This window comes from Montipora capricornis, chromosome 9 (genome assembly GCF_036669925.1).
Source record: "Montipora capricornis isolate CH-2021 chromosome 9, ASM3666992v2, whole genome shotgun sequence".
NCBI classification, from domain to species: domain Eukaryota; kingdom Metazoa; phylum Cnidaria; class Anthozoa; order Scleractinia; family Acroporidae; genus Montipora; species Montipora capricornis.
This window is the reverse complement of record NC_090891.1, coordinates 44,650,809-44,675,808: the sequence shown is the minus strand read 5'-3', so window position 1 is coordinate 44,675,808 and position 25,000 is coordinate 44,650,809. Positions and strand designations below refer to the sequence as shown.

The 25,000-nt window shown below is 39.8% G+C and overlaps 2 protein-coding genes across 3 annotated transcripts in view; one reads left to right on the top strand and one right to left on the bottom strand.

Moving 5' to 3' along the window:
- Nucleotides 1–241: 241 nt before the first annotated feature.
- LOC138015754 (uncharacterized) lies at nt 242–11,775 on the top strand. The gene is made up of 5 exons (XM_068862864.1): nt 242–399; nt 469–514; nt 2,070–2,300; nt 5,554–5,868; nt 8,213–11,775. Exons 1-5 carry the CDS (start codon nt 259–261, stop codon nt 9,751–9,753), a joined length of 2,274 nt encoding a protein of 757 aa, XP_068718965.1. The 5' UTR covers nt 242–258; the 3' UTR covers nt 9,754–11,775.
- Nucleotides 11,776–15,467: 3,692 nt separating this feature from the next.
- LOC138016978 (protein starmaker-like) overlaps nt 15,468–25,000 on the bottom strand; it is an 11,576-nt gene continuing 2,043 nt past the window's right edge. The window contains exons 4-6 of one of the 2 annotated variants that reach the window (XM_068864165.1): nt 23,476–25,000; nt 19,143–19,346; nt 15,468–16,674 (exon numbers count right to left, since the gene is read on the bottom strand). The exon at nt 23,476–25,000 is cut by the window's right edge and continues 732 nt beyond it. In XM_068864165.1, coding sequence (XP_068720266.1) covers nt 19,153–19,346; nt 23,476–25,000 — 1,719 coding nt within the window. In that variant the 3' untranslated portion in view covers nt 15,468–16,674; nt 19,143–19,152. Of the gene's footprint in view, nt 19,347–23,475 lie in introns of both variants that reach the window. The other variant, XM_068864164.1, reaches the window with a different exon arrangement.

Sequence of the window (25,000 nt, the reverse complement as noted above, 5' to 3'; positions counted from 1 at the left end):
GATATCGGATGCTCCACGGTTTTAAATACATGTAATAGTGTTTTTATACAACTTGTGTAATTTGGATCGGGGACTGTTCAAGTTGGTGCCAGACCAAGGAAGGAGATGGCGAAAAAACACAGAAATATGTAGAATATGTAGAGAAGTATACCACTTACTCTATTTAATATTGAGCTATATACACTCGGGTTGCCTCAAATGTCATAACAAACAGCAGATTATCAGTGAACAATATCTTGAAACACAATACACGAAGGAATGTTGAATCATGCGCGCGCATTTGTTACAAATCTCGATTCAAGAGGAAAGTTTACGGTAAATTGGGCACCTAAAACTGACAATGTGGATGTAGACATGGACTTAGTCGAGGGCAGACTACGGTGCAGGAAAGGAAAAAAGGTTAGGCTGGCGTTATGGTCGAAAATTGTGTCATATATACTTTCTTAATCAAGGATGTTTTGATTGTAGTGGAAGACGAGATGGGCTGTCTTGCGACGAGTGAATCCTGCTACAGGTAATGGAATTAGCGTAAAACATCTAATTCTCTGTCATTTCTAATGATATGTAGACTGTGATCTGAATTGCCATTTGCTTATAATCACACCCGCAAGTTGTAGGAAGCCCATCTACGCGCGATACCGCGTTTAAAACCCTTTCTCGATTTCTTCCTATTCTCATTTAGGAGGCATTGTCTTTAATACTCCAGACCTTCCGACCCGTTAATAATAATTATTGTGCTCATGCAGGCCAAGTTTTCTTCGTTCCATTCCAACTTGATCTTTGACGATCGAAAAGGGCAGTTCATCTGCAAGGTCGCTGATTTAAAGACGTTCCTTGGAACTTAATCTATTAGGTAGCCCTGTGTGGGTTGTCTCGTAAATCGCATGGCCTCGAGCAGATATTTTTCTTCCCAAATTTCGCTGATTATTTGAGATTGACGTCATTGTAAATGGTTTTACGTTGTAGTAATATTTCTTAACAGAGACAGATTTGCGTAAAATAAGTGAGCTGTCGGTTTTTGCTGCGTTGCCCTATCAAACGCTGACATTTACTTGTCATGCGATTTTGTCAATTTCCCCGGACAATTCTTGATAACAGCCAAAACAGCACATTCTTTGCAATTTTTATTGTGAAATCGCGGTTCAGTCCAGGATCTCTTCAGATAAAAATTTTGTGACACAGCAGTTTTCCGCTCTCTGGCTTATTATAGTGACTATTGTAATCCTTCTATTTTAAAATTAGACTCATGCAAAACTGAAACAAATTCAAAGGCTCGTTGGGTCCATTACATTTCTCTGCTTTCCTTGAGGATATTTTCATTTTGGATATTTTCGTGTCGGTTATTTCGTGGAAGCAAAATTGCACCCATTTAGACATATGAACTAAATAGACAGACTCTGGACTTATTCTATTTTACTTCAGATATGAATATTGTTTATGGTGTAATTTGATGATATTTTGTTCCTTGTTTAGTAAATGAGGGCCTCCCAGGGGATTGGGGGGTTGGGGGGGGGGGGGGGGGCAGGTGTTGCTTGTGTTCCCTTGTTCCCAAAATTACTTCCAAATTTTGACTCCTGAAGTGGTTTATGTTCCCTTATTCCCTAACATGTTTTGTCTTTGTTCCCTTGTTCTCCTAGGGGTTCAAATTAGCCATGTTCTCTTCTCCCTCAAAAACCCCTGAGAGACCCTCATAAATACCAGTATTTCATTACTTAGTGGAAATTATGTGTGCATTATTCTCCTGTTAGGGTCGCTAATAATTGCTTTATTCCATAATTTACATTATGAATTCCAGCAATATTTAAATTAAATTAAATGCCATTGTAAAATGTCTGTAAATGAAGTACAATTTTACAATAGTACTTTGACATCTACTAAAATTAGGGCCAGGAAAGCTTTGCACACAACCCAATTTTTTGAGTGGAATGTTCATTGAATTCAACTGGCCTGTTTGGACAGGATTAGATCTAGTGATTGGATTTTCATGGCTAAATATAAAGCTTTCCTTTGAGTCTTGCAGAAATGTGTAGGTTATGTTATTCACCACGATTTTTCTTTTTAATCTGCAGATGTTTTGAATCTTGTCTTGTACCCAAAAGATTCAACTGCTGCAGTTCGGCAGAAAGAAAAAGGACGTCTGTCTTTTAAAGGCTTCAGCGGATTGCAAGTCCTAAACAAGATGGATAAGCACTTCAATGTTATCGTCATCATTACAACAGATGATGTTATTCCATTGAGCTTTGAGACAATTGACCAAAGGGCACACTGGCTAGCAAACCTACAAGGCTATTATGGAAAAGGTGATTAAGTGAAGCAAAAGTTTGCGAAATCTGTTTGTATTGCAAATGTATTTTGATCAGTATTACTACAATCTTGGACAAAACTTGTTGGGAAAATGTGACGCTCTCGTTTGTCTGTGTGATAAAGATTAAATTCTTCCCACTTTCCCTCCTCCCCCCATTCCAATGTTGGTTAAAAAACGGGCAAAGGCTTGCGCAGTATATTTTGCATCAAATTGTCAACATTGGTTTGTGGGAAGGGGGGGAAGGACCAATATACTTTGTAAATGCATGTCAAATGATGCTTAAGCTAGAATTTTTCCTAAGAGTTTTGTCCAAGTTTGTATGATGCATGCTTTCATGAATTTTATCAAATTCAAAGAGTCTCAATGACCATGGACAGTTTGATACGTAGATCTCGTGAGAGTCCCTGTAGTCCTGTGCTGGTGTACTTTGAATGTTGCTGGACTGTTGCGTGTGGGTTTTGGGGACAAAAAGAACCTTGACGTTTATTACAAAGTGAAGACAATTGCGTGTATGACAGTTCTGAAGGTTGTTGATTACTCCACTTATTGTAGTCGCTTAGTTATGGTTTGGTTGCAAGGCTATGAGCATGATTTTAATGCAAGAGAATTCAAAGAAACGTTCTCCCTGCAGAGAGAGACTGCAAATGCAATAAGTAGTACTTATCTGACTGTGCGGTGGCAAGCACTTCATTTTAATTATCAAACCCCGAAGGAACTTTAACGGGAAATTCCGCCAGGTTCCAGATGTTTTGAAACTCTAACCGTAGGATAAGTTTCTAACTGTGGTCTATGTCAGAGGATCATTACGAAGACAACTTAACACCAACCATTCAATAAAACAATGATTAACAGATACTTTCAACAGTTAACAGGGAAGCCGCAATGAAAACAGTAGATGGTCATTGTCTTCTCCTTGATTTGCACTTTAATCGTTGTTAACCGCTGAAATGACGTCATTTTCTTCTGTTAATCGAGCCAACTGCCTTAAATCATTGTTTTGGGTTCATTCTGTGGTGAAATTGCAAACCCCAAAAAGTGACTCCACCAAACATTGAGAACTTATGTTCTTTATTGTGTACCTTTTGTTACACGTATTCACTGTAACGCGAGTATGTCATTGCGTGACCAACTTGAAAACGTTATCTGTTTCTCTCAAGAACATAACACATACGATAAACAGTTGGTAATTGGTACGTTCCTTAATTTCTTAAATACAATCATGTCAATATGGCCTGTCATAGATGCATATGCATTTAAACTTCGTATGATGACTCCTTGTTGCCGAATACTCGTGCTTACTTAGACCTCCTCCAGCATGAGGTTTCTCTCCTATGCTTTGTCTTTTAATTCTATAAACAGACATTTTCACAACGTTGCACTTTTCAATGATCTCTCCCATTAAAATTTTCTCATTACGTGCTGAGAAGGCAATATTTGCCGTTTTTGTGGCTCTATAACGCCAATAAAAACCATACTGGTCACTTGTTACTTACTGATTCCCACTGTCCCCCAGTGTTAAGTCACAAAAAAAGTTGGCTTTCATTACACATATGATCCCACATTTTGAAAAGACATTAGCACAAATTAAGCGGTATATAATGCCGTAAAATTTGGTTAAAAGGATTATTTCAGGCATTAAATCTGCTGTAACTTTTTCTCATTTTCATATTTTTACAATCTTAGACAAAACTCGAGGGAAAATGTGACGCTCTAATTTGTCTGTGTGATAAAGATTAAATTCTTCTTAGTTACTTTCCCCCCTGCCACCATTCCAATGTTTGTTTAAGAACAGGCAAAGGCTTGCACAGTATTTTTCGCATCAAATTGTCAACATTGGTTTGGGGGGAGGGGGGGAAGGACCAATCTACTTTGTAAGTGCATGTCAAATGATGCTTAAGCTAGAATTTTTCCCAAGAGTTTTGTCCAAGATTGTAGGTCCAGTTTGCAAACTGTTTGCGCCATTCATAGGTGCCCCATCAATGCGTCCAGTCCCTTTTTCATTGATTGACCAGAAAATTTCGAGACCAATAGCTGTATCATGACTAACATTAGAAAAAAGAAGGAAGGATCCCACTGCTCTTGCCTACCAGCAAAAGGATAGGAAAAACTAACAGAACTAACAGAACAAGTGGGAAACAGATAAATGGTTAAATGGGCAAAAAATGTTAAATGTTACTGGCTGTTCTGTCTCTTTGCTCTCTTGAAAGTACTAAATAAAGCAACCCTGTCATAACCTGTTTTTGGCAGTTATTAAGCAGCCCTGGGTGCCAGTGTTTTTTTAACATTTTTAGAGCAATACAACGTACATTGCACATGCTTTGTATCTTTTTGTACGGGCTAAGCAATGGTGGATCTGGGAATATTTTTTAAAGGGGTGGGGGTTAAAAGACATTATGGGATGCTCAGGGGGCATGTGTTTCAAAACAATTGAAATCAAAATAGCAGTTGTATCGATAAAAAGGTCTATTGAAAGAATCGAAGTATATACTCTGACAAAAGGCCAGATAGTTTAGGCTGGCATTTTGTCTTTGTTTATGTTTCGCATTAATTAAAAGTTGACCATTTGGCAATAAAAGAATAGTTGATGATAGCTCGCGACAGAAGAAACTTCCAAAGTATTCTTGGATATTGCACACCATTTGAGAACAGGGGTTTAACAATAGAGTCTTGGCTTGTCTAAGGACCACAGGTTGAACAGGCTCTGGCCTCTTTTGTTCAAAAGTTGGATAACGCTATCCACCGGATCAATCCCTATCCTGCAGATAAGCACTAGGAAAAACAATTGAGTTATCCAGTGGGTATAACGGATTAGAGTGTAATTTGAAGTGCTAGTTCTTGTACCCCATATGAACCACGCGAGCGGTGGCCCTACTAATGGGAATGGGACCACACAAGGACAGAGAAAAACTCTGACCAGGGGGAATTGACGCACGACCTTCGGGTTAGATCACCGCTGCTCTACCGACTGAGCTACATGGTCAGACGAGAGCAGGCCGTGGGAACTGAAGATGTTAAAGTCACGGCAATCAACATGTACAAGTACAAGGAAGGGTAACGTTTTTACAAACGTTTTCCATGTAGCACTTATATTTCAACAGACTTAACTGATTAGAGTGTAATGTGAAGTGCTAGTGCTATTCGGTGGATAGTTCTTTATCCAGTGGATAGCGTGATCCACCCTTCGAACAATTGGGGCCAGGAGATTTTTTGAATGACTTGTTTATAATATTTTTGGCTTGTCTTCACAGAGAAATCATTTGAAGGTATTGTGCCACATAAACAGAAAATCAAGGCTGGTGAAGCAGTTCTGCGGTTTTATTCCACATTCTTTTCATTGACCAAAAAGGACAGCCATCGTCTTATTGGTCACTGGAATTTCACCTCATTGCCCAAATACGGTGCAGTGGATGGAGGTTTTGCATTCCAAGCCATACCTGAATCTCCCACTGGAGACAAACCAGCTATTTTCTTCTTTGCCACTCGCTCAGGAAAGGAGATACATGCGTTGTTTGACAGTGTTTGCAGACCTGAAGAAGTTGGGAAGCGACAGGATTCTCATTCTGGTACATGTTGCTTTATTCTTTTCTTAGTTATTGTTTTGTAAATATGGAGCCACTCTTTGGAAGGAAAAGCTCTGGCCCTGCTTCCAAGGTACCTTGTAGCCTTTTACAGCCTTTAATTTCATGGGATGTGTTTCGTCATCGTCGTCATCATCATCATCATCACATCTTTTTTACCCTTACAATGACCTGTAGCTTGTTACAGCTGAGTATTTAGCCTCCTAACCATGATATGTCACAGGACAGACTACAGCACAGGGAACCCTATGTTTGACTCATGCCTGAACATTGAGGGGTTCTGATGACCTGGGGCTAATAATTTGTCATCCTTGTCCAACACGAATAGAAATTCTAAGCATTCGCAGATGTCATTATGAAGGTTACCATAGCAGTAACTCCTTAGTTATTTTAAGACCCTAGGTGTTGCTGTAACCTGGGTTCTAACCCGCACCCTCCCGCACAGTAGTATGATTGGCTCAGTTTTTTCCGTGCGTCTGTTGTTTTCAGGGCTGCAGTCTAAAGCCCCTTGCAAACAGGCGCAACAACTCCCAACATTGTTGGGATTTGTTGGTTCTGCAGATGTTAGGTAGTGTTGGCAGTTGGATGCAAACAGACGCAACAACCCTCAAAATTGTAAAGACCTGCAGTGTATTATGAAAAGGATACGACCCATAAGACTTTGTGAACTTACAAAATTGGGCAGCCATCTTTGTTTTCAACATGTTAATGTGTTGCTATCTCCCATGGGGTAAAAGTCTCTGTTACGAGCCTAGAAAGGCCCATCTGGCCGGCACTTATCTCCGGTTTCTGTAGCATGAAGCGACTAGGAGTATTTCTACTCCCCCCTGGATGGGATGCTAGTCCAAGGCAGGGCTACCCCCAGCATTAAACTCGCTGGTACCCATTTATACACCTGGGTGGAGAGAGGCACCGTGAGAGTAAATGTCTTGCCCAAGAACACAACACAATGTCCCTGACCAGGGTTCCCGTTTCTCGAAAGTCCCGAAACTTTACGGGCCATTTTCGGGTGTCACAATTCCCTTTGTAACTCAAGAACGGAGAGCATTTAATTCGTCAAACTTCACAGTTATTTTTGTTTTTGTCACCTTGAAAACATGTTAAAGGATCGGCTTTCCAAAACAACCGGTTGGCATTTTCACAGATGGCTTTTCGGGCCCGAAATTCATTTGTGAAATTGCTTTCCGCCTGTTTTGGAAAGCTGATCTTTTAACACGTTTTCAAGGTGGCAAAAAGCAAAATGACTGTAAAGTTTTAGACTTAAATCCTTTCCGTTCTTGAGATACAAAGGAAAAATGGCCCGTAAAGTTTCGGGACTTTCGAGAAACGGGCCCGAGGACCCAAACCCGGACCACTCGATCCGGAGTCGAGCACTCTAACCATGAGGCCATGACGGAACAAAAGAAATGTTGGGATTTGTTGGCTCAAAAGTTTGACCAGTCTTAAACTTCGTGCAACAACTCCGAACAACGCTTGTAACACCCAACCGACAATGTTGCCAGTTGTTGGTCAACAATGTTGCGTACTTGCACGGGGCTTGAACTTTCGGTTGTTTGTTTTTTGTCTTTGTTTTATGAACAAATCCTGATAACTTCAGTTAAGTTACTTCCTAGCCGTATGTTTCAATTCCCTCTTTTGATTTCACTAATTATCCAAGCTTTAACGGTTGTAGCAAAATAGAGAGCTAATAGGCCTTTTGCAACTAACGATCACATGGTACAAAATTCGCCATGCTGGAGGGCAAGTTCATTATTATTGCCCCCCACCCCCCCCCCCCCCCCCTGGGACATTAAAACAAAGGCAAGTCAAGTCAAGCTGTCCCAGTGGGGGAATAATAATGAGCTTGCCCTCCAGCATGGCGAATTTTGTACCAGGTGATCGTTAGTTGCAAAAGGCCCTATTGTTGGCAAGTGGCATTTCGTTTCCTAAACCCTTACACTTTTCTCAGCTAACCGAGTCAACTGTTGATTGACAAATAATCCACACTCACCCAAGGAACCGCCTTACATGAAGAAACAGCTGTAACTTGAACACTTTCGTTCAAGATAAAGAAAATTCTCTTACGCTCAGCAGCGCAAGGAAGTGCTTTTCATGTCTCTCTTACTATTTTATGTAATTCCCAAATGTGGTTGAAAACAAGCATTTTGCTGCTGTCGGGTCGATTTCAAAGGTGTCTCGCCCCAACTGTAGTTTTTTCCTCGCTACCGGGGTGTACCTTCTTGACATCTGCAGGCCCTTTTAAATTATTTTATCTTTGAACCTAACCCTTCACAGTAATTCTAACCACTGCAGCGTCGATGCATATTGTGTTTTGTTTTGTTTTTTTCAGTGGAATCCGGCCAGTCGGAACCAATTGCAACCGAAACTCTGGCTCAACCTGGTTTTCTGAAGCGAGCCTGGCTTCGCATGAGCAAGAAACGCACTAAAGGGAAAGCTCATAGGATCCGGAGTCAAAGCTTGCCATCTACTACACGTGGACAGAAGAAATCGGAACAGACGTCCCCACAGTCTCCGCAAGATGTCCTTTCTTTCCGAAGAAACGAGTCCATGCCTAACTTCTTAGGAAGGACGAGTAACACTGATGATGTATTTGAACCGGCTAAAAGCCCACCACCCGGGTACGAAAACGTCGTAGGGGTCACCCCCGAGGGATACGAGGTCATGATCCCGGAAACTACTGAGACTCGCAGGGGGACTTGTGGCAGTGGCGCATTTAGTCCCACAAGGAACGGATCCGAAGGACGGGGAATAGGAAACACAGTAGTTGACGGAAAAGACTCGGGTGATACCGAGGGGTATGTTGTGCTTGAAGGCAGGGACGAGGAACTTCTTGAGAAGTTAAGAAAGGATTCTTGTGCTAAGGGAACAGGGAAGAAAGAAGATTCCCCCGAGTCGAGGAATGACAAAATTGTGTCTTCATCTCCTACGACGGAAATGACAGAAAGACGTGATGAAGGTAATGACATTCCAGAGGACAGTGATTGCGAAAAACAAGAAGGGAAATTATCGGAAACTGAAAAACCAGGTCTGACAAATGTTGATGTGCATTGTGAAATAGTTGTGACTCCATCTGATGCGAATGGCGAACAAATTAGTAAAGGGGAGGATACTATCATGAATGGCCATCACGATATAACCGAAAATATTACAGAGAGTAACTCGGAAACTAAAAGCAATAGAAGAAACACAAACGAGAGAGTTACAACAATCAACGCTGACTATGTCAACGGAGACATAACCCAAAAGAACAGGGATGGCAAGGATATGAGTCCGATGTCCAGCGTGTCAACTAGGCGTGGCTTGAAAACCCCACCAATGCTTAATCTCACGCCAGCCTCGACCGTTGGAAGTGCGGAACATCTGTACGTGAACTCACCGAAGATCGTAGAATATGTTAATGTACAAGGGGGAAGGCCTTCCCGTCCCCGCAACAAATCGAGCTCTTCGAAATTGAACCCGTACGCAATGTACGACGGGAACGATGATTCCATCTACCACAGTGTGGAGTCGCTCATGCCTTCGCATCCTGGATACCAGAATGTTCTTGGTGATGATCCGTCGCGCAGCCACAGCTTTGAGAATATCGTCGGTCACTCTTACGCGAATGTATCCGGCAGGCAGCCTTCCTATCAAAACATTGATCGGTCTTACGTGAATATGATGTCGATGCCGTATCAAGGAAATCTAAACTATGTCAAAATTGCGGGAGTTGATTCGCCACAAGCGAGCAGCCCGTTACCCACTACAACTTCCCCAAAATCCAGCGACTATACATGGATCGACGAAAGGAAGACCAAATTGTTGCAAGACACAGCTAAATTGCACAGCGAGCGAAGGCAGGAGAATCTGCCACGGGTCATGAAGAAATAGTTTTGTAAATGGATGTAAATCCGAATCTTATTTAGATGAGTGTTACAGGTTTGTACGTAATTTCCAGGACACACTCTTTTTAGGGGGGCTATTAAGGTTCTGTTTGGTATTTTAAAAAAATCAACTACTTTTCATACTAAAAAGAAAATTTCATTTTTTCCAGCAACAGTTTACTGTCTGACGATAAACGGCCGGTCTTTTTGTTATCACGTGTTTCTTAAAGCGTGAGATTAGATAAATGCTGGGAAAAGCTAGATGCTTGCGTGCTGAATTGTTTCGTTAGACATTCGCTTCCTACACTCTGCAGTGCGTGCTGTTCAGCATTGGGTGCGGAAATATAGTCCTTTTTTAACTACAAGCATGGTAATTTAAATTTCAGTTTCCGTGTTAGCTATATCAGTCCCTTTCTAATAGAGCTCGTTTAAGGGCAATAATAGGGCGTTTAAGAAACGACGACGGCTCCCGCAACGACTACACCACAGTACAATAATATTTAACAATTATTCCATGCGCGCGTTGGATATTTAACAATTATTCCATGAGCGCGCGTTGGATGTGAGATGGTAAATAGCCAACGAGGCGCGTAGCGCCGAGTTGGCTATAACCACTCTCATATCCAACAAGCGCGAATGGAATAATTGTTTTATTAAATTCCTTCAACTCCAAAAATTTGGAAGTACGAAATACGAGCGGAAAAAGCGAGCAAATCCGAGCGAAATCGAAAAAAACTTGATAAGAACTGATGCGATGTTGTGTCATGCCTTGTTGTCAGACAGACGCAGGCTCATCACAAAAACATTTCTTGCCTTTTCGCGTACTTCTAAACGTCGGAATTGATCCAAACTTTCCACAAAAAAAGTTTTTTTTTCTCCTTTTTGGCTTTATTCAAAGAGTAATTTCGCATTCCGGCGAAAACATTTTTAGTTTAGCAACGCTTAACGCAATCGTTTACCATATAAGGTCAAACCAAGGTATATGAGCTGATAACCGAGATTGAGTGAACCAATCAGAGCACGAGAATTGCATTATCCGAGGTTTAGAATTTAATAAAAGATGGTAAATAGCCAACGAGGCACGTAGTGCCTGGTTGGCTAAAACCAGTCATATCCAACAAGCGCGAATGGAATAATTGTTTTATTAAATTCCTTTAACTCCAAAAATTTGGAAGTACGAAATACGAGCGAAAAAAGCGAGAAAATCCGAGCGAAATCGAAAAAGCTTTATGAAGATGCGATAATGTGTAATACCTTGAGGTCAGACAAACGTAGGCTCATCACAAAAACATTTCTTGCCTTTTCGCGTACTTCTAAACGTCGGAATTGATCCAAACTTTCCACAAAAGAGTTTTTTTTTTTGGCTTTATTCAGAGAGAAATTTCGCTTTGCGGCGAAAAAATTTTAGCTTAGCAACGTTTAGCGCAATCATTTACCATATAAGGTCAAACTAAGGTGCATGTATGAGCTGATAACCGAGATTGAGTGAACCAATCAGAGCACGCGGAATGCATTATCCGAGGTTGGGAGAATTTAATAATCTTGGATAAAAGAGGAAAATGAATCGTTTTGCACGTGCGGCACGCATTTTCGCGCATACTTTTGCGGTACTACGAAACAACGACGTGAAATCAACCAAATTTAAGGGATTTTTTTATGGCAACACCAGCATACAAATGCGAATCTTTCATTCCCTATTACTCTGAAACCTCTCGTACAACTTTATTTTGAAGACTTACGATACTGCAAACTTCAACTTTTGTGGTTACGTCTTCGTCGCCATCGTAGATCTTAAAGTCCCTAACAATTTTATGGTCTCTGCATTCAATTAACTTGTTTACTTGGTTAAATGGCATTTTTTTTTGTAAAGGTAGAACTTGTGCTACACAAACGAGATTAAATTCAGGAACCGAGTTATCGTAAGAGAAAGATAAAACACAAAGAACCACCTTATGAATTTCTATCAGTTAACTCGTTGCGAAGTACACTGTAGATGGTTTTTTGTAAAGAAAGGTAACGTTTTATTTTATGGTCCTTTTACTTGTTGTTTCTGTGAGTAGAACATGGGCCGCATTACAGCGGTTGTCAGTCACACGCGCCCCCACCCCCCCTCCCCCTTCCCTAAACGACATTGTATCATATTTCGAAAGGAAAATTAAGGTGGAAGTCAGTCAAATGTTTCCACGACAATAGTCCTGTTTTCTTGGCGGCAGTTGAATTCATTATGGAAACATTTGATTGACGTCCACCTAAATTTTACTTTCGAAATATGAAAACTGTCGTTGAGGGCGCGTTTGACTGATAACCGCCGTAATATCCTTGGCTTAATGAATTGAAAAAACTCATGACTTTTTTTCCTAGGCTGCTCTGTGGTCGGTATACTGGCATACCTAGACCATGGGGCAAGCTATGGTTTCTTATCCAATCAGGGCTTCCAACGAAAACAGAGTAACTTCGCCCATGCGCACATTTTCTCCAGTGACTCCATTTTTTTATTTCTGGTAATTGATCACGAGGTTAAGATGAAACTCTCACCAAGTTAAAAAAAATGTGGGATGGATTCAGAGCCACCTTAAATATTCCAGGTGTCTTTATCTTTGCAAAGAGTTCCATTTTCGCCTGCTAATTACTTTCCGGCGACAAAAAATGGGGGTCACCAAGTTCAGTTTTGACATAAGTAAGGACAAAATATGAACCTCTTACTAACCGAGCGCGTGGGCCTTTCTGGGAAATATTGGCCCGAGGTCGTGGTAGTACGGACCGAGCGCTTTTCCCTAGTACGGTCCCGAGCAAGTGAGGTTAGTAAGTTGTTTATTATATGGCATTGTTTCTTTGAGATATCGAACACTTCACTCGGTGGATTTGTAATCTTAGTCTTCCATTAGCCAACTTTGAACGGTAACCTTTTACATGTAAAACCAAATTCCGCTTGCTTCAATTTTTGTGCTGAAAAACATAAATTGCACTTAGGCGAACTATTTACAGATTGAGGTAGGGTGGCCAAACAAAACAGGATGTTATGAAAACTACGACCTAAGATCTCGGGGTCTTCTTTTTCGTACTACGATAACATTTTGTTGTGCGGTTGAATGTTGTGTGACCGAAAAGAAAAAGGCTTACTTCTTGGGTCTTTCCTTTGGTTGTAAAGTTGTTGTCACGGCTAATTATAACAAGTCCACAATTTCGCCCCCAACTCACGCAAACTATAAACGGATGCCGTAATTATATGTAATAATATTATTTCTGGTAGTGTACTGGAATAGTTCTACATGTAGGACATAAGTGATTTTCTGTAAGTATCTCCGCATGTGCTTCACTCACAAGCTTATTTCTCAGCTTATTTATACAAAGAGGATATAAAATATCATCTGTTAGAGGGTGGGGGTACATCGCGCTATTCTGGTACCTGGACGCATTATTTACAAGAAACATTGAAATCAGTATAAACAGAAACAGAACATTTCATAAAAGAGGCTATAACAACTTTAACGTTATGAATTAACAACTAGAAAATCCCCTGCCACTCCACTCACCTATATAGACAGTACTTGATATCTTCACTGAAATACGTTCAGTAAGAAGCGTGTGAGTGAAGCAAATGCGGAGAAACTTACAGAAAATCACTTATGTCCTACATGTAAAACTGTTTCGGTACCCTATCAGCCATAATAATAAAATAAGATTGACCAACGACTTCCTCGTTATCGTGACTTACGGCGAAATCGTGTACTTGTTAGCCGTGATAACAACTGTGTACGCGCAACAAAAGCGTTAACAGACTAAGTTTCTCCTTATTCAAAAGACCCTATCTTTAGTTTCCGCGGTGAGAGCACTCACCACAAAACTCGGACCGGATCAATAACACCAGCAAACGTGCTCGAATTCTGTGCCTTTCTCTCTTGTGTAGTCGTCTCCTCATTTATCGAGACTCGTCGAAATGTTTTTTTTTTCCAAAGGTGATAACAGATTCCGAAGCGGAATTATGCAATGTACGATGTGACGAATTGACGTCAATAAGCGAATTGACTGCGTACGCAACGGTTCAACATGAATACTGACGACAATTCTTTACCCCAGTCCCTTCCAATTGCACAATTTCCTGATTTAGCAAAAGAACGGAAATGTCAGTTGACGATGGCGAGTAGAATCCAAAGTATTCTGCGGGCTCTCCTCTCGTCAACTGACGCTCCCTTTCTGTTGCTAAATCAAGCTATTGTGCGATTGTCAGGGACTGGGGTAAAGTAAAAAATTGTTGTCAGTTTTCATGTTTGAAGAAGACCGTTGCGTACGCAGTCAATTCACTTATTGACGTCAATTCGTCACATCGTGTCTTTCATAATTCCGCTTCGGAATCTGTAATCACCCCTGGAAAAAAAGCATTTCGACGAGTCTCAATAAATGAGAAGACCGGTGACTACACAAGAGAGAAAGGCACAGAATTCAACTTTTCCTGTCTTCAGCACGTTGTCTGGTAACCCTGATCCCTAACCCAGGTGCCCATCGTCCAAGGGCATTCTGAGGTATGGAAACAAGACATAGCCATGAGGTAAGTGAAAGCCAGGGATCGACAGACAGGGCATTATTAAAATGAAAGCCCTCTGGTAGATACATGCATACCCCTTCCCCCAAAGTACATGCAAAGTCTCTAAATTGTGAAGGAGCACTGTTACGGACGCCCATGCGCCAGGTTTTATAATCACATCAGGCTGATGCTTTCAAAGTTTGGAGAGGTGCAGACAATATGGCGGCCACTGTTGCAAACATTCAGCTCACACATAGTGATTCAATCTCCTCAAGAAATCAACGCAGAGCAGTCAAAATACCAATACAGCATCTACAATGAAGAGAACTTGGAGCAACTTTTCTCTGCCTTACCGTCTTTTCTGTTGGAAATAAATGCTCTCTCTTTCACCTTTAAAATGGCATGCTAATCTTGATAATAGGTTTGGTATACCGCAGAGCAAAAGTATTTCTCTGTGAGCCCTTGTAGTTGTAGTTACAGTAGAGTTTTCCGGTCATACTTCACGGAATTCAGCTGACAGCGTGAGTGAAAAAACATGGCATGATCATATCATATCATACATCTTTATTTACCCTCGGATTTTTAGAGTAGCTTGGTGTAGCTAATATCTCCGAGCATTTACCCTCCCAACCATGATACACCACAGAAGACAGACCGCAACACCGGGAACTACACGCCCTACTCTTTGCGACAAGTGTGCTTACGTCCCACAGGATTATTAACATTGAAGGGTTGTGAGACGGGACCTCCGGCTTATCGTCAAAATGAACTTGCATCCTGAGCCACCGCGCACCGGTGGCTCAGTTGGTTGAGCACCGGACTGTCACGCGGGTCGCGAGTTCAACTCCGGCCGGACAAACACTCAGGGTCTTTAAATAACTGAGGAGAAAGTGCTGCCTTTGTAACTACATCTGCAAATGGTTAGACTTTCAAGTCTTCTCGGATAAGGACGATAAGCCGGAGGTCCCGTCTCACAACCCTTCAATGTTAATAGTCCTGTGGGACGTAAAAGTACCCACACACTTGTCGCTAAGAGTAGGGCACGTAGTTCCCGGTGTTGTAGTCTGTCTTCTGTTGTATATCATGGTTGGGAGGGTACAAAAGGGGTCACAGTAATTGGCGCAAGCTGTTGTGGCGCTCTTCCAGCTTGACTGGCAAAGTTAATAAAATAAAATAAAACTAATAGACAGCAAACAGAATTTAAAAAATTAATACTTTATGCCAAATTTATTCTAAAAATGTAAATAATTAAAGAAGTTTGGTAAGGACAACTCAAAATTGTTCTATTATAGACATACAATCCATTACATGATGTTCTCTCTATTCTAAACGTTTAAATAACAAGATCAAGACACTGAAAGACAACGAGCAGAACAAAGGAAATACTATAATTTTTTTTTTTAATGTGTCATCCAACACAATTGACAATGATACCACCTCGACTGCTACAGCACTCTGGTTTTACTTTGTGTATAAGACAGAAAACAATAGCTTGTCGAAATGCAATTCTCTATTTTCGAATTCCCCATAATACACTTTGTTTGCCCCCAAATTTTGCATAAACTATTGTTTTCAAATGCTCTTGGGGACACTGCATATTCCCAAGAGCATTTGAAAACAATGGTTTATGCAAAATTTGGGGGACAAACAAAGTGTATTATGGGGAATTCGAAAATAGAGAATGGCTCGAAATGAGTCAATACCTTTCATTACAAACAATGCCTGATGCTCCATTGTTGTCTCACTTATCTGACGAAAAATGGGCTATTTTCACAACAAGATGCGACAGAAAACATTACTTGTTTAATTTACTTGAACAGAAAACAATTCTGCAGATTTACATGTATGGTAAGTTCTCGCACAAAGAGCAATTTGCATCAACCTTGTGACCTTGGTCTCATTTCTTCCTGGTGAAAGACCCTGATATGGTCAAGTAACATATATCAGTGATAACTACAGATCAAAACCCATCTTTGCCATCCAAATCAACCAACACAGTGAATAGTCTTTTAACAGGGTCAAACAGTCTGCTTCAGTATTCTTGGACTTTCTTTCATGAAAGAGATGAAAGAGATTTTAAATGAACTGGAACTTAACATCCAGAAGCCTACGTAATTAGAGGGACGCTCATTTTTTGTAATACATTATCCAACACGGAGTGGCGTCTTAAGTGGAAGCACTTGCTACATATAGTGTTTTCACGTGACGTCACGGCGGGCATGTTGGTGTCCCTAAACAAAGAAATGGTGGCCATGATGGTGTACCAGACTAATCCTTCGGGAAATGAACTCTATTTTTATGCAAATACTTTCTTTTGTTTCAGTAGTCCAATATGACTGCTGGTCACGTGAGTGAAAATGCTCTAGAGTGTTTTCATGTGACGTCACGGCGGCCATGTTGGTGTCCCTAAACAAAGGAACAGCCATGTTGGTGTCCCAAACTAATCCTCGAGGAATTGAGTTCTATCATCATGCAAAAGTTATTCGGTGGAAAAACAAGGTTACTGATCACATGAGTGAAACACTATCTCTGGCAACGTGGTTAAGTACAAGAATTTGTTATTTTTGGGTGAAGGTAAATGCCGCAGCTTATCTCTACTTGAGGACTGGAGTTTAGGGGACGCTGAAAGGCATTCCCAGATGCAAGCAAAGCTGAACTTTAGTTGGCGAGAAAAGCAAGAAGAAACATGGTGACACTTAACAACATCGTTGTACCTCTAAATGCATGCATTTCCAGACACATATAAAACAGTTGGTAGGGAAAAGTGGGACACAGTTCCCTTGAATAACAAAAACTCCACAATGAGAATAAAAAAGGTAAGGGGTGACTGAATGAATGAATTGTAACAAATTTATGGTCCAGTGAAAGGGTACTCTGCAACAGAAATGATGTTGCAGGAGCTGGGTATCAACGTACATGTAGGTATAATAATTATTTTAAGGACGGTGCCTACTAATTCAAAGGTTTATGATTATGCTGGCAATGTAAATCTTAACAAGTGTTATTGAAATCAAAAAAGAAAATTGGAGGTAATCACACAATGTTCAAAGATAATTCATGAACAATATTTGTAAAAAGCTTTAAAATACAAAGCCATGTGTGGCGTTCATTCTCAAAATAATTGAAGCTTAATTATCTCTGGAAAATGCATGGTTGCCCCCAATTTTCTTTTTGGATACCAATAGTACTTACTAAGATCTACTTTCTCTGCATCATTTTAAACCATGCAAAAATATCCCTGTATTGGTAAGCACCACTGATAGGAAGTCAGAGTGTCTCGAGATGCTCAGAAACGTATGTGCAATAACAATAGTAGGCATTGTCCTTCATTAACATTATAAGCTTTGCAAGCCTTAGGGTAAATCATGAAGATTTACGCATTTTTGTGGTTTGGATTCTTATCAATGCTCTTTGGCAGCAATCCAAAAAAACTAATATTATTATAATAGGAATCTTTGTTTACATTCCTTGCCTCGTTAGCACAAGGATGCCATTTTGTAGTCAGTCACCCAAGAATAAAGGACTTCAGGGGCCGGTTCCTGGAAGGAGGAATAAATTATACCTGATATAACAGTTACTCCAGAGATAAATCTGCTATTCTAACTGAACAGAATAATTTATGCCGGGGATAAAAGTATTCTTGAAATAAGGCACATTTATCCCTGGGATAGAGTTACCGGGGGTATTACACCTTTCAGGAACCGGCGCCAGGAGTATTGACAGTGCCTTGCATAATGAGCTTTTACTGAAAATTTAAATTAATGTGATATTCCACATAATCTCTGAGCAATGATACTTACAAACTTGAAATTTTACAAAGAACGTATGGCATCACTATCACCTTTGCCACTGGTTGGCCTATACCATTAGGTTAAGGATTACGGTGCTAACCTTCGTGTCATCCAATTTGGTCTGTAATCATACTTGTGATAAACAAATTGGACTACTGCAGCGCAGTCGTCTGATTTTGTTATCAATCGTATGATTACAGACTGAATTGGACTCCACTCAGTCCCATTACCAGTACTAATAATTCACAAGCAAAACACCCTGTCAGGTCACCGATAAAATGTCATGCGCATGAGCCTTAAAAGCTGCTAAAACACTCCTCATTAGAAGTCTGAACAATAATATTATACACAACACTAACAAGGCATACCTTGTTTTTCTTGCATGCTAATGTTCTCCTCTCGCAATTTGAACCTTTTTGTGGCTGCTCATTTTTGAAGTAGTTCAATAAACTCGCAGGTTGTGTTTTATTAGCTTAAAAATCTCTAGGCTTTCCCTCGTGGTTTAAGACCCGATAAAACACTCCAACTCGTTTATTAAACACTACTTCAGACCTTCATAGGATTTGTTTATGGCTCACTTATTCTTGGTTGCATCCACGTGACATGGCAGCCATGTTGGATGGCAATACAATACAATTTCTTTTCACATAATTTGCATAATAATAAAGTTTAGTTCCCAGTCGAGAGACAGGTTATTATTCCTGCCATCCAACTTGGCCACCATGAGGTTACATGAATACCAGCAATGGCCAGCAATAGTAAACACCTGGCCCCAGTTGTTCAGAGGGCAGATAACTTCCTCCAGTGGATAAGTGACTATCCTGAGTATAAAATATACTTCATGTTAATCATTGGCCATGATTTTCTAACACAACTTTTAATTAGATGTACTTAGAGCGTGTATATTCACGGTTACGAGGGCAAATACTGAAACCTTTAGTTATTTATCCACCGGATAAAGTTATCTGGCCTTTGGACACCAGGCGCCTGAACAAACATTCTGCTTAAATCCAGCAACACAGAGGAAGAAGCACAGTACGTCAAATGGAAAAACAAGAAATTTTCATCAAGAACTTAAGCAACCTCAAAATTGTCATCGGAATTTCATCTTTTCAGCTTGGATCTCCTTGGCCCTTTTCAGGATGGCTTCATTTTGTTGCTTTATTTTTTGAATGCGGGCATCCAGCTCTTTCTCTTTGCTCACTACGACTGAGTCTTTCCGTGTGGGTTTCTTTGGTCTCTCTGAATCCTGGTCAGGTTTTTTCTCTGACAGCCGAGATCGGAGATCTAAAAATTCAAATGAGAAGTTAATTTTATAACAAGTCTGAGCAAAGTCACACAAGTGACTACCCCATTGCCCTTCCTATACATTGCTGTATATAAAAATGTGATGGAATAGTCAATTCACTGATTTGTAGCACAGTACCGGGACTCTATCAAAAGACTTGCCAGGAAAGAGAAAAATCTCTGACCTGGATAATTTTGCAACTAATGCCTCCATAATTCTTTTAGATTTGCGTAATTGAGCAAAAAGACTGGCTTACTGCAAAAATGTTGCAACACAAGTCTTTTTGCATGCCTAACACCAGCTTCATGTTATCACAGGCTCACTCGACTGTCCTTTGGTTACTATTAAAGAGCATGCAAGTACTGAGAAATTAACCCTACATCAAGCTAGCAGAGTAGATTTTTATCCACAGGTTCCTTTCACTGCACCAATAGGAACAGCACCTGACCAGATTTTGGTGACATTTTTTCACCTTAACTACTTGTACGTACAATGTAGGAAACTTATTAAAGTCAGTTACACTAGCAAAGCTAAATAAGAACTACATGGCAGTCTGAGGATGAAATAATAGAAACCTTTATTAAGTGGACCCCATATTAAGAAAACACGGAAACCTTAAACTTGACTTTTATGGTTATTTCTATTCTTGGCTTGCACTTACATCATTAGATGGCTATGACGGTGTACAAAACAAAGGCAAAATGTCACTCGTGTTTTGATAACAATAGAGCCAAATTCCCAAAAGACTTTTTTGCTGTTGTCCAGTACACCAACATGGTTGCCATGACATCAGGTGCAAGCCAAAGATCGATCACTTAAAACCTGCATTAAGGTCTCAGTAAAGATAAATTTGGATGTCTGGCTGATTTTTTTTGTTTTTGCAAATCTTGAAAAGTAAACGTAAATGGCAATATTAATTGCCAAAAAAATGTAACTTTCTTCAAATAATTCAATGTACCATATTTACCTGTGTATAAGTCGACCTTTTTATGGCCTCAAAAGAAGCTCCAAAAATCGCCCTCGACTTACACATGGGTCACAGATTTAGAGCCAAGTTCCAGCTAAATAATTTCTTCAAAATCAACATAATAATGTTGTCTTGGGAATAACAAACGCAGTGGACAAAAGACTTCAAAATGAATGTAAGCAATTCCAGTTGAAACGAAAAAGGATTTGTCCAACTTTAAATGTTGAAGATACTCACTAGCACAAATAGGAAATGGACACTGGAAATTTTCGTTTACCAAAGGCAGAAAGCTCTTTCTTCAAAATTAATAAAACACGATCGTTCAACTGCATAGTAACCTGGTGCAATACTTCGTGTTTGCCTGCAAGCATCGTCACTCGCGTTGCCTGAAAATGCTGGTTGGTAATGATTGTTTTTTATTCTTTATACAAACCTGGCTAATTTAAATGCTTTTGCAAACTTCGTCGTGTTTGGTTTATGAGTTTTTTGTTTTGTTTGTCATGTGAAATATTACAAATCAAGGACCAATTAAACCTTGCACATTTCACATCATTTTTTAAGTCCTTTTCAAAGATTGACTCTTGCTTCAGACTGTGATGTTGTGCTTATCCTCTAAAGCCCTTTATCCCTGAACAACAAAACAGGTTAGTTTGACGTTTACATGTTCGATTAAAAATCTGAGAATTTTGTCCAAACTCGAGGACAAAATGCCTGCATATACAGCAACTGCTGAACCACTATTAAGTGCTTGAGGCCCTGATTTTTTTGTGTATCCACAGTTCCAGAAATCGAAGAATACAAGATTAGCATCCCATGAACATTGACAAAGAAATTAAGAAATTGCCTTTTTTGCCATCAAAAATGGGGGGTCGACTTATACAAGGGTACGTAATATAATAATTTATATAGTTTGACCCTCTACAAAAAAAAGTGGCGCAACAATTTCATTTTTCCGCAGACACCTCATTTTCCTTTATCAAGCCCTTAAACGGACACTGAGAAAAGGATGCATATTGTTTGCCAACATTTTAATAGATCGGGCCACTTAACTTTGCCGACAAACAAGCACTAACATCTTTGTAGACACTTAACTGCTGACTATCGAACAGCCCCCCATTGCTGAGTAAAATTGTCTGGCGTTAGACAAAGTAAAGCAGGAAAAAGCAGCAGTAACTTACAATACCACCAGAGAAAACACATATCTTTAGTATGCTATGCTTCATGCATAGTTGGTGCATACATGATATGCTGCATGCATAGCAAGAACAAAAATAACCTTATGACATTAGGGATGTTAAAATGGAGAGCAGAAGATCACAGAAGAAGGCTGTTCAGTATCTTCTGTTTCCAGCATTCAGTTTACATGCAAAATGTTGAAATTAGCCCTATCACTCTTCCTAGCGACTGAATTTTTTTTCCTATGACCCTTGTGTGAGAAAGATCCATCAAAGAACTTTGTAAACTGCTGTATTGTTACTCAAAAGATCTTTCATCTACCACAGGCATCAATAAGAAAAAGCAAAAAACTATGAAGGCAGCAGGGCATTAAGCAGCACATTAATGCATATTCCTTGTATTAATCCTACATTTAAGGTGGCCGAACACAGTTTTCGTGCGCACTCCTGCTAACGCAATGCAGCGTGTGTGCAAGGATTGCAAAAAATAAATATGGCTTCAATACAGCAAGCATTTTATTTGCTCAATGCTTCCGCTATCTGTAGAATTGAACAGTGTTTTGATGGTTTTAGTCTTTTATGAGAAATGTATTTTAAAAAAGGTAACGATGCAAAGAACTCCGCACTTCGCGGATTTTTCTTTGTTATCAAAAAACCACAGTTAAATGCAGCTCATGCATAGTTAAGTTAAAAAATTGTAATTGAATGTGGAATAGCTTTCTCAGAAATACGCCTATTTCTGGAGAACCACTCATTAGAATTTAACGAAATTTGGCACGAAAATACTTAAGAAAATACAGTGTAAGTGTGCGTTTTTTTGGGAAAATCTGAAAACCGATTCTTGAATCCAAAAACAGATTTTGTGTTTTCTTGGCGAAATCCAAAGCCTCCACACTCAAGGAGGATACTTCGGATCAACTCTAAATCCCGATTTTTGAGATTCACCCCTTCAGTGTTTTTTTGGGAAAGGATTTGAAAAAAGTATTTTTGACAAGCGGTTTTCCATACAAAAATGATACACAACAGCTACCGTACATGAAAGTTTAGCCCAAATGTTTTTCACGTGCCACTTTTACTGTACGATCGAAGACACGAATAGTTCGAAAATAGTTAGGTTTCCTGCAAATTTCACACCAGAAAGCACACTAAACCTTTCTTGACAGCAATAATATTGTTAGCACCTTTTCTACAGCTAAAAAAGGAAAGTGAAAAAATACCCTCTGTAATCAATTTGTACCTTAGCATGCATGTTTTTTGTTATTTCTTTTCATCGACCGCTAAGGCTTTTTTTTCCCGATAGCATTGTCATCGAAGAATTTCCCCAAAACAAACCAGTTTAACGCTATTTTTTGTTTTGTTTTTCAAATTGCATGCAACTCTGGGTTTGTTTGTTTGCGTCGTCTTGGAAAATAATCCTTTTGTGGATTTTTTGATGCTGAAGAATCCATTTATATGGGATCACAAATCTGTTTTTGGATTTTCCCAATAAAATGCACCCTAAGTAACAGGAGTATTGCAAAAAAAATTGAACTTTAAGACAGGAAATTCTAGATATTCCAGTGAACCTTCAACAAGGTTTAATTAAAGATCTCTCTGTCAAATTATTATTACAATATTGTCAACTTGTGAGCATCATTACAAGCTTGTTGCATGCAAATTATAAAGTAAATTTAAACACCAGATTTTCTGCAAATAAACAAAACCTATTTTAGAGGCCTGTTTTCATTTATTTATGTTGCCATGGCAATGGCATTTACGTCAGCTTAACTATCAAAACAATGGAGTCCATGTTGTCAACTTGCTTGCTACCATTTTTGGCAACTAAAGGATCAAGGGTTTTAGAGAAAAAGGTAAATGAAACATTGGTATCAAAAACTGTGTTCAGCCACCTTAACATCAACATTGCAATTAACCAAGTGCTTTCCATTGACAAGGGATCCATGGATGTTCTCCCATGTAAACAACACTTAACAATACAAGACAAACCTTTTGGCTGCTTGGTTTTCACCTCCGTAACTTTAACAGTCTTTTTCTTGGACTCCACTTTGGCTCCATTAGGTACAAATAAGTCTGAGCCAGACTTAGATTCCTTAACTGTCAATGATTTCTTTTTGATACTATTATCACGAGTGCTTGAATCACTCCTTTTCAAAAACGCACTCCTTTCTTTATTAATCTCAAGCCGTTCTCTAACACTGGCCTTGACACTATCCCTTGAAGTCTCTTTTCTACCTTGTAGTTTTGATTTGGATCCAGTTCTAAGGCTCCTTGTTCTAGACGTTGACCTAGAGCGCGAACGCGAGTGATAACGTCTGTTCTCTCTGTTCTTAGTCACAACACTGTCAAGTCTACTCCGAATTCTATCTCTACTACGGCTTCTTTCCCCACGACTATAACTTCCCCAGTACCTCCTTTCCCTTGATGGTGGGGAAAATGATCTTTTACGATCTCCAACATTATGTCTTCCAAGGAAACGATGATCCCATAATCTCTCTCGTGATGGAGAGCGATAATGGTGTGGTCGCCCTGAGGTACGAGCCCTTTCTGGTGAATAAGAACACCTTCTTTTCCTCCTGTTTTCTCTAGATGAGCTCCTTTTAGTTCTTAAATGCTCAGTTGGTATTTTGCTCAAACCAACTCTTGATTTCACGGTAGGAAGATTCCCTCCTTCCTCTTCAACAAAGTCACTGTCTTCATCTTCAATACTCAACTGATCAAAGTCCATTTCTTCCTTCTGGTCAGGTTTAGTACCTAAACCTTTTGATGCTTTGCCGGTCGTAGGAACAACCTCAACATCCGTGCTAACAGTCTTGGGTTTGGTCGCTTCAATCTTATTTTGCACTTGCCCTTTCCACTTCTTATTCCCTGCTTCCTTTGTTTTGTGTCCTTTTATTCCCTTTGTTAAAGTTTCCTGCCCATTGTCTTTCTTTATCTTTGAGGAGTTGTCATTTGGTAGTTCTGGTTTCTTCACATTAAAAATTGTTGAACTCTTTTCAGCTGTTTCATTTGAAGACTTACAAGTAGCACTGGAATTAGTAGTCTGATTAACACTTTCAGCAGCCTTTTCTTTTTGTTTTGTCAACTCTGACTTTGTAGTGTCCGATGAAGTTCTTAATGGAGTCTTTTCTACAATGTCACATGATAAAGATGAGTCGCCAAAATTCTCCTTATCCTTTTTGCCATCTGCCAATTTGCTTTCAATTGACTGAAGTTCTCCAGTCTTTTTGATTTCCTCATTGACTTGAATATCACTTTTTTCATCTCCACTGTCTGAGCAACTAACGATGATACGCTGAGAAGATAACAAGTTCATGTGATTTACCTGTTCAATGTCACTTCCAGAATTATGTCCAATTTTCTGATCATTTTCCCACTCTACACTGTTGATGATTTCCAAGCATTTTTCTACTTTGTTTGCAGCATGGCTTTCATTGGGGATAGTGATGCTAATGTCATTTATAATGCTGATGTCCTCTTCAGAATCAGGCAGATCAGAATCAAGTTCAAGAAT